At 38.5% G+C, this 15,313-nt stretch overlaps 1 protein-coding gene across 14 annotated transcripts in view; it reads right to left on the bottom strand.

Moving 5' to 3' along the window:
* The window catches only part of ank1a (ankyrin 1, erythrocytic a), a 100,499-nt gene that overhangs the window by 14,872 nt on the left and 70,314 nt on the right, over positions 1–15,313 (bottom strand). For 10 of the 14 annotated variants that reach the window (XM_032578982.1, XM_032578983.1, XM_032578976.1 and 7 more), the window contains 10 exons: positions 13,873–14,077; positions 13,601–13,697; positions 13,237–13,465; positions 13,009–13,137; positions 11,883–12,002; positions 11,256–11,340; positions 11,059–11,133; positions 10,669–10,800; positions 9,689–9,844; positions 170–815 (listed from right to left, as the gene is read on the bottom strand). In XM_032578982.1, the coding sequence (XP_032434873.1) occupies positions 170–815; positions 9,689–9,844; positions 10,669–10,800; positions 11,059–11,133; positions 11,256–11,340; positions 11,883–12,002; positions 13,009–13,137; positions 13,237–13,465; positions 13,601–13,697; positions 13,873–14,077 (1,874 nt within the window). The remainder of the gene's footprint in view (positions 1–169; positions 816–9,688; positions 9,845–10,668; positions 10,801–11,058; positions 11,134–11,255; positions 11,341–11,882; positions 12,003–13,008; positions 13,138–13,236; positions 13,466–13,600; positions 13,698–13,872; positions 14,078–15,313) is intronic. The other 4 variants (XM_032578989.1, XM_032578991.1, XM_032578977.1 and 1 more) reach the window with 3 other exon arrangements.

The following is a 15,313-nucleotide window of genomic DNA, read 5'->3' as shown; positions in this document are numbered from 1 at the left end:
AACAGAAGATAAGTGAGGACACTTAATGTCACAATAAGTTACAGTCCCTTTGCAGTCACCCACATCTGAATGGTTTGGCACTGGCATGCAATAAAACCAGGATTCAGATTTTTTTTTTTTTTTATGAACATTTTACTCAAACCTAGATGCATACTGCGGCTTTACCAACCTGTCTCCATTCCGATCTGCAACACAGCTCAGACCAGGTGATTCACTCAACCGAGCGTACACTCTTTGTTGTCCTGAAACAAGAGAATGTCCTTCTTCTGAGCCAGTTCCACCTAGTCGTCGTCCTCCTCCTTCAGCTCCATCACCACCCGTCGTACTCGTGACGGCTGATAACTCTGAGCTTGCCTCTGACCCCTGACCGTTGTTTAGCCCGTTGAGATTGATCCCTGCTATGGTTCCCCCAATGGAGGCTGGTGTGGTTGTGCTGAGAGAATCCACTCCCATCTCTGAGTCATCTTCTGGCAGCTCAATAGAACCACTCAGCACCACACCCCCTGCGCTGGCTGCACTGGCCTGGCTGGCCGGTCGGCCCAGACTTCCATACGGCAGCCCCAGCAGACCTTCTGAGTCATCCGCATTGCTGCATTCCAGCGAGGAGTCCTCCACAGGTACCAAGGAAGGGCTGTTGCCAGAGGGCCAAACCTGAACATCGGACATCTCCATTAGGGTGTCTTCTTCTGTGGTGGCAATTGGTGCACAGTCCAGGCTGGATACTTCCTGCCAGTAAGGCTCGGCACCCAACGGAGAGGGCAGGCTGTACTGCATTGAGGCCGGCGAATGGAGCTCCTCCTGCGCAAGCCCATAACCTGGAGCGAGACAGAGAGAGGCACGCTGACACCCGGCCCCCCCGCCTCGCTCTCTACCTCACCCCCACAGCACTGGGACCCTGGGAGGAGGTAAGTGCCCCAGCCCAGGAGCTGGGCATCTAGGGGAGGAGAAGAGGAGGCTGAAGGGACAAATGGGAGAGGAGTGGGAAAGAAAAGAGGGGGTAGGGCCAAGATAACAGGAGCTGGAACAAAGGTGCAATTAGCTAAGAGAGCAAGGGCAGCTTTTAGAAGAAAGGTTGTCAAGCTCAATCAGCCAATGTTGACGGTGCGAGCAGTGGCAGTAACAGCAGCAGACACAGCCAATCGGACCAACTGACTGAGACCAAGGTTCGACCCCAGCCATGGCTGGTGCTGCTCTGCTGGCTGCCACCTGCAGGGAGATGAGACGGATTACTGATCCCTGTCCAGCAGGGACGCAAACTCCCGTTCTGAAACACACATATCCGCCCACTCAGTGATACATGCATTCAAATTCTCTCAGGAACAGGCAAGTTGTTTTTTGTAGTCAGGCTGGAAAACATGCAATCAGCAGGCAATCCCATTTTCTCATCAGACATAACTTTACACACACATGTCCACTAGGGATGGATAGCTGTCAGTTTTCACAGCTATTACAACATTATTACCACTTAAGAAATTCAAAAATAGAAATCATTTATCACATTTTGAAACAAACCTAGGGACATATGACTGCTTAACAAACATAACAACAATGCAAGCAGGAAGATTTGTCAGCCTCTGATGAATCTTCTCAAATGAGGTTAGATTTTGAATTTTATTGAAGCACTAGGGCTTCCTCTTTTAAGGTGGTCTCTTTTTGTGCTAAACATGCTAAAAGGAAGTAAAAGTCCACCAAGTGACTTATCATCAGTGTACTGATGATTTGTGATGTCAGCTATTTGGCCATTTGACTAAGGTTACTGTATGACTCGCAACTTTTGATTTATCAGTTAAGTAAAGAGCTACTTGAATATTTTTCGATCAGGGTTTGCACTTGATCATCTGTAGCTCAAAATCCCAAACTGCTCAAATCATTGTTAGGTGATTGTGCATCACACATTCTGCAAGCCACAACTTAAGATTCATGAAACCCATCAGAAAAAACAAATTGACTTTGTAAAATGCATTCAAAAAATTTGAACACAATTATTTTCATTTGAAGAACCTACACCAGTAGTGTCTGACCCTCATAGATGTGGCACCAATTAGCCTGAATGCTAAGTAAGTTAACTTGATTGTTAACAGCGTTCTTTTAAAACATTATTAGTTATGAGCAGGTTAGGAAGCCAGTTCGCCTTAAAGCAATAAACTACTGTCGTACTCTTGCTTTACCTCTTTCTACTATAATGTGTTATAACACTGTGAAAATAATATTTTTACTCAAAGTTATCATATCATTAAAAACTCAAACCAACAGATTCCCCGCATCATCACACAGTATTCTCTTTCTGACACAGGTGTTCATCTCCATGCATTCAAAATGCCGCTACATTGTTAGTATTGGTGTAAAAACACCAAACAGGTTTGTAAAAGCTACATGGTTGCTGCCTAAAGCAATAGTTTAAATGGATTTTCCAAAATCAGTCAGTAAGACATGTCAATGTGATGTGGACTCAGGTCACTCCTACATAGTGCGTTTGAATTATCTTAATAACTATGTTTTGTCCAATAAAGCTTGACATTGTAGTCACTAATTTACAGTAAAGATGATTTTTTTTTTTTTTTACATAAAATACATATAGCAGCCCAAGGAAGAGCAAATGACTCTTCCTTGGAAATTAGTTGAAGATTAATGTAATATTTTTGATGAAGTATTAGTGATAATATAATTTTAAATTGCATGATTTATTGCTGAAAATGAAACTAAGCATAGATAGAACCAAGTGAGGCGGTGCGGGCCATACTGTAAGGACAGAAAAAGTAAGACTGACTGTATCTGTACACGGCACAGTGAAGAACTCACTCTACAGAGCACAGGGTGTAACGGGAGTCATAGTCCGCTGCAGGCTACTGCTGAGGCTGCACAAGATATCTGAGACAGGACTGACTGAGAGGCAAAAAGACCCCTTGTCCTACTTTCTCTTTTACCCTCCCAACTGCAGTCCAATTAAGTGTCACATACAGTATAATAAAACACTTTTTTCTTCGCTTTTGAAACATCTAATTATGCAACATAAGCTATCTGAATGTAGCAAGAGAGGAACTCAAGATTAATACAAATGCAATTTAGATTTAAATGATTGGGTACATGGATCACTTCCGTTTCTAGCAGAGCTATAAATAAAGATGGGGACATTTCCCTTATATTTGTAGATGTTTTGTAGCTAAATGTGAAATATCTGCACCTCCATCCTAAAGCTCCTGCAGAACTTAACACAGTGGTCTTCTCTCTTTTATTAAGTTTGGAAATTATCACCTTCCTTCATAGGCTGTGCATAAACAGCGAGATTTTCTCAAACATAATGTTTTGACTCCTGTGAATTCTCTCTCCAAATATAAAATACAAACACCCCAGTCAATGGAGCAAATTTAAACTTCAGAAAAACATAAAACAAAGCTGAGATTCTCCAGTGGTCAAGTATATATCTGGGTTTAATTTTCTATATTCAGAGGGACTGAGCACCATTATTTAAAGAACGGATTGTAATACACTTGCATGCATACAGTCAGGCTGGAGAGAACAGGGAAGTCAGTAATACAATCCGCAGAGAAAGATTTCATTGTAGGTCAAGAACAAGATTACACTCCCAGATCTTCAGCTAATAGCGGTCAACTGCTCTTTTCATGTTCTTTAATTGTCTATAAAATCATTAAATCTATTGAAAAATATGATTTAGAATGAATGAATAAAGATTTAAAAAAATGGTTTTAATAATATCCAATTTTAAATTTAGCTGGAACCTACTGATCACAGCATCACAGATAGATTTTGATGCTATCTTTGATGCTAAGATAGCATCAAAATCTTAGCATTTTGATGCTAAGATAAATATGTCCTGATAGGTTTATTTTAATTCCTAACATACAAAGATGTCCAATGTGGGAAAGTGGGGAAAGCAAACATGTAGAGCAGTTTTTATTTCACTAAGAGCCTGGGAGGATAAAAATAAAATTGAAAAACATATGTGTATGTATACATATGTAAACATATGTATATATTGTACTTTCTGCCATAATTGTTACAAGTAATTAAAAACAGCTTTTATAAATATAGGAAAATGACACATTTTGAAATTTGTACTACTACTAACTTCATATTCTCTCTGTTCTTCTGTATACAGTACCCCTTGACCTTGTGTTTAGTGTTTTTTTCCTAAACAAAATAGATCATTGAAGGATCTATGACTGCTATTACCTTTGTGTAATTCCTTTTATTATGTCCCATAGAAGGTACTCTTGATTCATTGCCTCCACTACCAAGTAAATTACTCTGATGTTCTCAGCTAGATTTCCTTGATTAGATAATTTTTTAAACGAAAACGCTGAATTAATAATAAATTATTTTTTTATTATTATTAGAATTTGGACGGAGAAGGTCTATATATAGCTGACATGAACTTAACTCGGCTTGTACTGTAATGAATTATGAGATGAATCATGTCAGAAGTGAATTAACTCCTCTGTAATGCATATGAACAGAACTTGTTGTCTCGTAAAGAGCTTTTAGATCATCATTTTGTGCTTTAGACATAAACAGGATCAACTGTATGTAATTGAATGAAACCTAGTGTGTGGGTTTCATAAAGAAGTTGTTTTACACACAATGTTAGAAAATTTTAAGGATTTCTCCCTTTTTTGGGTCAGTAGATGAAACATGTCGGAACTAGATTAACATGATTTACAACTTCTGATGCAAATACTTGGAACAAACCTGTCTTTAAGATAAAATATCAGCTTTGTATTCGAAAGCTATGTTCATAACATTAGTATATAAAACATAAAAATGTTCTTTATGTCAGCATCTGACACCAGATGTGTTCTGATTTTAGCTCTACCAAACCTTTGCTTGTCACTAAAGTAGATACTAATGATTTTTTGGGGGAAAATACAAAAATTAGTAAATGGGGAGGCGTTGTCTGAAACGTAAAAGTAAAGTATCAGAAGTGAAGGTTATAAAAAAAAAACAACATGTAAAGAAAAGTGACTCTTTTTGCCTGTTCACACATGGGAACACATGTACAAACAGCAGTAGTTTCTAAATTAAAGCACATAAAAACACTCACGCAGATACACCCCCACAGACTGATTTGATAGCTCACACTTAACAAAATACATATAGAGAAAGGAGGACTAACTGACAAATAGCATCAAAGAGATGAAAACAATTTACATTAAACTCAACACACACAAAGCAATAATAACATTCATACAAGAACAAAGCGGACACAAGTCAAAGTTGACAAAAAAGGACTGCAGCCTTTTTACCCCCGCTATGACTGATTATTGAGGAGGAACAAGACAGGCTGCAGAGTCGTTCTCAGTATATATAGCATGCCATGCAAAGAAACGTCTTTTGGTCGAGCTGCTTCAATGCTGTGATCTCAGACAAGTTAGTGGTAGTGCTGCCCATCCTCCCAGTGCATCCATGCAAACACAGAGGGAGATGAGCAATGAACGTCTGGTGCACATGCAGTCATGCAGGAGGGTAAGGGAGAAAGGGCAGGGAAAAGAGGGGAAAGGACAGAGTGGGAGAGAAAAGAGAAAGGGAGCAAGAGAGAAAGAGGAGTATAAACAAGAGTGATGAACACAGACAGAAACAGTGTGACAAGAGCGGAAGAGAGAAAGAAAGAGAGAATCACCTCCCCCCTCCCAGTGGGTGCTGAAAAAACAGTTTGTGTGAGGGATATTTATCACAGAGGGGACACTTATAAAGGTGGGGCTTTCGACAGGTAAAATAAGGGGAAAGTAAATGCACCAGTCGCAAAAAAAGAGAGAAAAAAAGCTTAAGATGTGGGTCAGAGGTCAACATGAGGTCGGCATGAGGTCAGAGTTTGGAGAGAAGTGAGGAGGAGGAAGAGTAGGGCGGCTAGGCTGCAGATGACATGTCCAGAGAAACACAGAGAGGACAAGATTCACAGGGAATGAAAACACGGCTCCCAAAAAGACATTCAGTGCACCAACAATAACCCTGGACAGACTCAAACTACTGAACATGCAACCACAGGCAGAAAGAATTTAGAGACAGAAAAAAAACCTACAGAGTATGTTTTAGATGTGAAAAAGATCTGCAAAGATGCTTTGATTGAACAGAGGAAAATTCTTTATGGCATATTTAAAATATAGCTCTTTTTATAAGCATTACTGATTTGAGCTAATATGTGGCACTGGTATAGTTTGAGATGACTGATATGATTCTTACAATGCTTAAATAAATATGGAGCAGCCATTGTGTTTCATTCCGTTGTATTATATGACTGAAACTTTTCCACATTTTGTCATATTACCACCATAAACTTAAATGTATTTCATTGGGATTTTATGCGTTTGACCAGCACAATGTAGTCATTATTGTGAAGTGGAAGGAAAATAACCCATGATTCAACGTGTGCCTCTGTATTCAGCCTCATTTGCTCTGATACTCCCAAATAAAATTCAGCACAACTAATTGCTGTTAAAATTCATCTTATTAGATCCATATGTGTGTAATTTAGCCGCAGCATAAATCTAGCTGTTCAGGTGTTTGTTAGAGAACATTGGAGAACAAACAGCATCATGTAGACCAAAGCACACAGCAGGCGGGTCCGGGAGAAAACTGTGGAAATGTTTATGGTAAATGGTAAATATAGTTCAGTAATAAGACAATGTGCCAAGCTCTGAAAATCTCACAGGACAGAGGTCAAGCAATTATATCCATACGTTTGGAGAACCGGTTAACAGGACAACTATTAGAAATGATGTTATTTAAGAAGGACAGAAAGTTGCTGTTGAAAGTAATTTATAACTTTACCACAATCAACATAGGGGACACAGCAAATATGTGGAGGAACATACTTTTGCTGAATGAAAAAGAAATGTAGTCCATTTGACTTAACGTGAAAATCTCGGTGTGGCAGGAAATCATTAGTGTTGCTCTAACATACCCAAAAATACATCAATGTTCTTGGTTGCAATATCCCAAAGTGCAAAAACGTTCAAGAATAATGACTCTGACATCAAGGTATTTTTACTTAACTTCAGACTGTAAACGTCTTTTGTTAAATCCTCTAGAGCTCAATGTCACTTTTTTGAAGAAAAAAAAAAAGGCTGCCTTTATTACCTCATTTCAGTACGTTAAAAGATGCTAGCAAGTCATAGTTTAGAAGTATCTGTAATACTATTTTTTTCACCTCTTTCACCATCATGGTCACATTGGGTTGCATAGTTACATCGCTGATTATTGCTCCATTTTTCATATGCAGGACTGGCTACCTCATTGTCTGCACTCTGGGACAAAGAGGAGCTCACATCAGCCCAGATGTGAAAATGAAATAAATCAGACACAGAGTATGCATGAATGAAGGAAACCACGAGGAAAAGGAGAAAATGGCTAATGCTAGTTATTTGAGGTTCTAGATGGATTTATCACGTATGAGTAGGTGTTACTAAAGCAATTGTCATGTTAAATTAAAGTTCACTTACCAAACTATGACTGTATGTAACAAAAATATGATTGTTTTGATGACCTGTCTAATAACTTTGATTGGAAGATATATTCTTAACTGTTTCATAGAGTTTTAAACTTAACTTAACCCTCCAGTGGTCTTAAGAGACAGGATCATTTAGACCTCACAAGTTTTTTATTTTGTACGCGGTCCAGCTGGGCTGCATGAACCCATTGTGAGCATTTACGAGATTCTTTTTTTAGTGTGGTTTTGGAAATTGACAGTCTGATGGGACAACCCCCTGCTGTCTGACCATGACATTTCCACACTCCTCCTGAGTGTTGCGCGAAGACTGCAACAGGTTTAAATAGAAGAGGATAAGTTTTTAAAGCCTTTGTTAAACAATAAACTGAAAATCTAACACTTTACTAAAATTAAAGAAGAAAAATCATGCAATACTAATGCATCAATATGTCCCTATAGTAAATTAAAACTTAAGGATAATAAGATAATAACAAAAAGCAGGGAAAGAAAACATTTATTTGTAAATTACAGGAAACATTTGAGACTTAAATGGAGAAAGAGCTCTCCCGCCTTCAATCTTACTCATCTTATTTAGATATTTGAGACATATTTCAAATCTAAAGAAAGATTAAGGGAGAACAGAAATTGCCATTTTGATATGACAACACTGTCAGTAATACACCAGCATTCCAGAAAACCCTCTCAAAACAAGAAGGAAACCCCTAGTTGGAGTCTAAATGACTAAATTACCTCCTCAGTATTCAGTCAAGTTCTCCAGAGTCCTGCTAATGACCTGATTATTTTACTCAGGTGTGTTGAAGAAGACACATCTTAAACTTGCAGGATACCGGTGTAGCCTAGGCAAGAGTACGACCTTAAAAATCAGCCAATCAGAAATCCTCCTCTGCAAGAATTGCAGAATGATACATGGAATGTCTTGGAATATCAGAAAAACAAAATTCAGATAGAAGGGATTAACTTAATATTTTGGGAAAGATGCTGTATATCAAGGAGAAAAGTTGAATGTGTCTAAATGCTGAAATTCAGCAAGCTCAAGAAAGCAGGAAGTATTTGGAGTTGAATGGGTAGGTTCATGCCACAAGTGTAAAGCGTTTCGATCATAAGCTCCAGAACTTGTATTAACTGCATTTTTATTAGCAAAATGAATATATTTTATCTGTAAGATAAATAAGTAGATCACAGCTCCATCAAAAAACATTTTTCAATAATGTCAGTAACCTATAAGCATCCACCATTTAATCCTCATTCTAACAATGAGCCATGCAGCTTAAAATTGATAAGCTAAGGGCTTACAGGGGTGTAGGAGTGTCCTGAGTCCCACTGCATTTAGCAGAGGTAAAGTTCTGAGCCACGTTTGTGGCAGTGTCCCCACAGTGGGAAACAAAAAAACATAAGAAGAACAGAGGAGATTCAAAAAGAATCAAATACCACTTGTCCTTCAAGGGTTTTGGGGGTAAAGAGGAAGAACAGATGCACTCAAAAGTACATAAATGCTTTTAAAAGTATTAACAAAACATAGGATTTTGTTAAAGACAATAAGCCAAGAGTTTTCTGTCTATTTTTTTACAGAATTTCAATGTGTTTTCTTATGAAACTGGAGACTATCTGAACTGAAACACATATTTTGCTTCTTGTCCCACACACACACAATATATTCCAGTCTATTTGTGGATTTTTCTGTGAAACTTTACTCCAAATTCTTTCTGGAAAATCTGCATAATCTGGGATTTTTCTGTATTTGAGATGCTGTTGACTGATGTTTGCAAAGCAGCCAATCTCACAGATACATTAATTTTCCTTGGCATCAATTGCCCGTACCCACATGAGGAGAGAAAAGAGACACCGTGGACGTTAGCTTCCAGTTCTGTGGAAGCACCAAGATAGTTTTCATGTCATAATGCCTATTAAGGAATATGTGATTTCTGAATTATTGAAATAGGGAGCTAAAGGCGTATTTAGAGGTGGTCTCAAGTAGTCATGTTTAGCTATTTGCAGCCGTTTGTGGTTCGTCAGTGTTGCGAATTTTGGGGATCCACTATAAACTCTCTATCAACTTCTAGAACTTAAACCTGATGCTTCTTTGGGTGTTTGTTAGGAAAATAGAGAAGTCAACAAAACTCTCAAACTTTCAGCATCACTGAATGAATATTAGAGGAGCAACTCTGGGTCAGGGCATACGGCGCAGTAGGACTGGGCTGCACTGTTGAACATTGGCAGAAAACTTACCATTGGTCATACCAGGGGAGAGATGCTCTTTGTCGTTGTGTCGCCGTCTGTTCAGGTCACGGGAGCCTCGTCTCATAGGCTGGGGCGGGTGACCCTCCAACATGTTGATGATGTCCATACGGTCGATGTTCTTCAGGGCGGTGTATATACTCTCCACTGAATGGAAAACACACAAAGCCACACTCAAGAAGGCGAGGCAAACAAGTTCTCTTAATAGTGACTAAGAAAGGAAAGAAATGTCTGTCCATATCACCTAATCTTGATATCGATAGAAAATGAAAGAGAAATCTGGAAAAAAGAAAAACTTACATAAACTTAATATTAATTGTGTATCAGCAAAACTTAACTCAAAGTCTCAAGCTCCAGCAAGGACTGAGGTTTGGAAATTGACCAGGTCTCTGTGCCGAACTCTTCCTTAGCCAGTCCTGTGTTTACATTTAGTGTTGATATGAATCATTGACACACGAGGAGAACCAACCTTGACCCATCTTAATTGCTAATTAGCAAAAAAAGTCCTTGTCCAAGATTCATGTTTTGTTTTTTTCTCTTTTTTTTTAGACAGTGGTTCGTACTGACTTAAGATCTTCAACAATCTGTCTCTCTGCAGTTGTGGGCTCATTTCTTACCTTTCTTGTGGTCTATTGCATGGAGCTCCACATGGTATTGTATGTTGTATTTCCTCCTATTTATATGTCCTATTTATTGTGTTACTGGTTTATATTACATTTAAAATCGCCCAAATTTTGACTTAATTGCCAGTTACATTAAGTTATCAATTGTTAAAACATGCAAATCAATTTTTATCTTCAATGTTATGTGTTTTGTCTGAATTTTTGGTCTTTGTTTTATCTGCCCATTCTAAAAATAAATTACTGTGAAAATTACTCGCCATTTAATAGTCCAAGGGATCATCAGGCAGATACTGAGAGAAAGCAATGCAAGATGTTGTTGCATTGCTTTCTCATATCTCATTGACTCACTTTTGGCCCTTTTGCCTTCACGAGTTGCCCACAAGTTGAGCAGCGCGGAGCTCTGTTCGAGGAGGGAGTTTGGATTCTCAACTCGAATCCTGTTGATATCGTCTACACTCAGCTGTAGCTCACGTGCTAACTCTGTTCAGAAAAAGAGAAAACATAAATGATGATTTCTGAGTCGTGTTTGAGGCCAGTGTCCCACCGGTACACGGAGACCCTGAAGAGGAAGAATGATCTCTCTGTGTAACAATCAGAGAGGGAAACAATACAGAAGTTTGTATAGTTTGATACCAGGTTGTATCCTGTCAGCTGTGCCAGCCATGCTTGTTAGACATTAGATAAACACAGATGGTAAATGTAAAAAGCAGCTTCAGCATACTCTCAGTGTTTACTCACCAGCCCAGCTCAGACCCAGTTGCTCTGCGATCACTGCCATCTTCAGCTCCGTTCTCTCCATTGCACTCATTGATGCTGCAGAAAACAGGACCAGAAACAAACGGTCACATGAAACCACCATACTGAGTCCTCTTTTTAATATCACCAAGATATCAAACAAGTAAATGTAATAATTGATCCAGTAGTGAGTCTCTTACCCAAAGCGGGTTCATTTAGGGCGCTGTATCTTTCTCTCAAAGCCAAAGGGGTCAGAGTTCGTCTCCTATCTTCACTACCAATAATCTAAGTGGTAAGCAAAAACTATTAAAACCAAAACTCTGGGAAACTATTGTCATTAAGTATAGTTCAGCTCAAAATTACTCACACCCCTTCCAAGTGTAGATTTAAATCTTTTAGTAATCTTTTGTCTGACAGAAAGCAATAATTTACTCAGTCTTAAATCTGATAGAAAATCTGTGCAGAGTGGTAAAAATTAAGGTGATGACCCTCAAAGGCTTGAAGCTCATCACCAAAATAAATAATCAAAATACCAGTGGAAAACAGGTAGAAAGGTTTTATTCCTGTAATGTACGTAAAGATTTTTATGTGATTATTGTGAAGGATATAAACATGGTTAGATATGCTAATTTTTAAAAAAATATATAAATAAGAATACCTATTATTATAAGAGATTCCTCGTAGATTCTTGTTAACTTTAATTTATTAGAAGAAACAATCTTTTTGATTGGATGAAAAATACTTTTAAATCTAAATTTGCCTGGGGTATGGATAATTTTGGGTTGAAGTGTAGATTGTGTCTTGTTTTTTATCCACTAAATTATCACCTTGATACAAGGAGGCATAGTGATATTAAGGTTGCACAGTACTTGTTGGCTGTCCTCATATTTAGTGGACTTCCGTAGGAAAGATAAAAATCCAGTAGGCTCCTTACTGCTGTCTCGCACCTGCACAGATAAAGGGTTTCAGCAGAGAAACACTAGAGATGATGTAGTAACAGTGGGTAGCAAAGCAGTTGATTCTTGTGTTGACTGTTTGGCTGCTAAAGGTTTATCTGAACCATTATTCTTCTGTGGTAGGGTGTTTACACATAATTTGGTGTAAAACTGATTTTGTAATAAATAAATATGGCAAATATGAAGGTTTTCAATGGATGCAACTTTACTGATGTGAATAGTGCATGCAATGAGATATTGGCGCTTAAATAGAATATTGTAAAAGTATTCAGACCCCTTCTTGAACTTGATATATTTTGTCATATCATTACCACAACTTAAACCCCCCAACTGTCTCCAGGTACAACGGCGTCTATGGAGACTGTTGTCCTATCAGCACAATCTTCTACCTAAGCTGTGGGTCATAGCAGTTCCTCCAGAATCACCATGACCCTCTTGACTTTCCCTTTTCTTCAGCTGTAAGACTCTTTCTTGGTTTGTTGTTGTGCTATACTTGCCATTTCCACTTTTGGATGTTGAACATTGCCGTGTGAGATCTTTAAAGTTGGCGACATTTTTATAATTTTACCCAGCTTAAAATTTTTCTATAGGTTTATCCTTGACCTGTATGGACTGTTGGTCTTCATGATACTGTTTGTGAAATTAAATAGAGGTGGAGACTGTTTGCAAATGAGGTGACTTCTGTATGCACTTGATTGCACTAAATTTTATTTGAGGAAAAAGAAACAAATATTCTCTGTTGCTTAATAATCCATCAAAAGAAGAGTTGCAACATGACAAGATGTTTAAGATATATGACATGAATATTTTTGCAATGCATAACGTAATTGTGACCTGACCTCCAATTTATGATGCTGTACTTTGCATCTTCAACTCATCCTAAAAAATAGCGTAAGTGCACCATTAAAAGCCTGCAATCAATATGATAATCATGGCCATGATGAGTGGATGTGACCTTGCTACTGGCACCATGAAACTGCAGAAAATCAAATGACACCTTGACAGAGACTGGAAGCCTGTTGTCCCTGAAAGCCTGGAAACTAAAGCAGCGCGGCTGCTGTGTGGCCTTCCTCACTGGCACCAGATTTCCTGAACACTCTAGGTGAAGTGGCATTCCCTCCATCACCTGCAACACATTCGCTATGATTAATTATGTGTTTCTTAACGATGTCAACAAGGAATAAGTCTCAGGTGTCTGTCTTGTCCTTCCTAACATTTAACTGACCTCTATGTCTCGACTGCGGGCGACTTCAGTAAAGTTCTCATGCTGTTCCAGAGTTTTATCCATCTTATCGTCTGTCATGCAGTAGCATCGCAGACGGCCCTCACGCAGCTCGTTCATCTTTGCAAACACTACAAACTTGGCCATGTAGGGTACAGCTGATAGCTCTTTATAGAGCAGGTTGGCAAAGGAGACGGCCTCAGCTGTCCGAGGACAGTCTGCCAGCCAGAACCTATCAGCAAACAATGACAAAGGACCACAATGTTGAACGTAAATCCAATAAGAAAAGTGGCATCCAGGTATTTTACTTTCAAGAGGATGACGCTTTTCTGTGTTTATATTTGATAAAGTGTCCAGCTGAACTTACCGTGCAGAAACATTAGTGGTAAAGCTGGCGCAGTCACTGGCATAGAGGAGCTTGGTGGTGCCAGTAATGTCTTCCCATTGGGCTGGGGCTGTTCCACCTGGCAGTCACACAGCGTGGGAAACATGAAACTCAGTGATCAAAGGTAGAGGAGGGATGTCTAATGATAATCAACATCTTTTACGCCAGTAACCATGTTGAATAAAAGTATTCCTTTTTATTATAGTAATCTGGTCCCATAAACACAGACACCTCACAGTTTGGGCATGCAGTACCTATAACAGAGCAGAGCAGACGGAGACTGGTGGTGTCGCCTTCGCCTGAGTCACGGGGACTCTCCCTCCAGGACGGAGGCAGGGGGATGCGCAGGCCAATGGGACGGTGAAACTTGCGCCGCCGAGGCTCCACAGTGACTACAGGGCTAAAGTTTGCTTGGTTACCCAGCAGTTTTGCAACCAGCTCATCTGGAACTGGTTGGGCCTGAGGTGGTAAACGACAGGGGCAGGGAGACGCACCGGGGTCACAGGTTGGAAAATGTGTGAGAAAATAGTGATTGTATGAAATGAATTAAATTAAAGAGGGATCACCGAAGAGGTAGTAAAGTATAAGAAGCTCATGGATGGATGACAAAAAAATAAATAAAAATCAGGGATGATGAAATGCGAAGAAAAAGAGAGAAAAATGAAAATGCACTAATTAAAAATAGCTTATTTTTTCAGGGACAAATAAAAGTGACACAAACTGGATGTATGTGTATAAAAGTGTTTTTTATTGTAACAGTGGGTGTTAACAAGAAGCTTTTACAATCATTAATACAAAAAGGACATCAACACATAAGGCCACTTGGTTTCTCAGACCTAAGTTCTCTACAATAGCATCTTAATTAAATAAATGAGTTTCTAAATATATGGAAATGATTGTTGTTTTTTAGAAAAAAGCTAATTTTACAATCTTTTTTTTTTATCCTGTTACATTCAGTATCTTAAGTATGAGGTTACAAAATGACCATAATGTCTGTAAGGCATATTTTTCTTTACAAAGAGTGAAATGTGTTGAAATATGTTGATCCAAAACATACAGTAGTCAGTTTATTTTATTTTTACTTGTTGTTTTGGTCTTTTCAAGTTTCTGCCAGATGGTAAAAACCTACCGAGGAATAAAAAATGTAATTTAATAATCAAACTTGTTTGGCAGCTTTAGGCTTTAGAAAACAGAACAAAATCATATTGTCTCTAGCAGCTAAATTTACTCTCAAATGAACAGCAACATATGTCACAATAAGCTTTTTCACCATTATTTATATAATTAGTTTTTCAGGTCATAGTTTTCGGAGGTAGCATCCAGTTACTGCTAAAGACTAAATCTGTCAATTATGCTAATTTGAGAAAGATTGTAAAGCTACTATCAAATCATTTTGAGTCAATCAAATCAAAACTTATTTGCAGAGGAGAACATCACTTATCCTCCAGCAGAGTGGACTTTGAAGAATATTTAATTTGTATCTATGCAATAAAATAAATGAAGATGTAACTCAGGGTTTTCTAGATGCTTATTGCTAAAGGTCTAGGATGATTAAACAAAATGAGAAAATACTGTTTGTTTAGAAGAAATGTTAAAAGATCCTTAAACTCGGCTGGCAGTAAAGCTTAAACTTATAATCTGAGTTTCTGGAACAAACTATGCAAAGAACAAAACAGAAAGAGAAAGATTTTGCCA

Source organism: Xiphophorus hellerii, chromosome 12, assembly GCF_003331165.1.
Source record: "Xiphophorus hellerii strain 12219 chromosome 12, Xiphophorus_hellerii-4.1, whole genome shotgun sequence".
Classification (NCBI taxonomy): domain Eukaryota; kingdom Metazoa; phylum Chordata; class Actinopteri; order Cyprinodontiformes; family Poeciliidae; genus Xiphophorus; species Xiphophorus hellerii.
The sequence above is the reverse complement of the archived record's forward strand: the minus strand, read 5'-3'. Positions and strand labels throughout refer to the sequence as shown.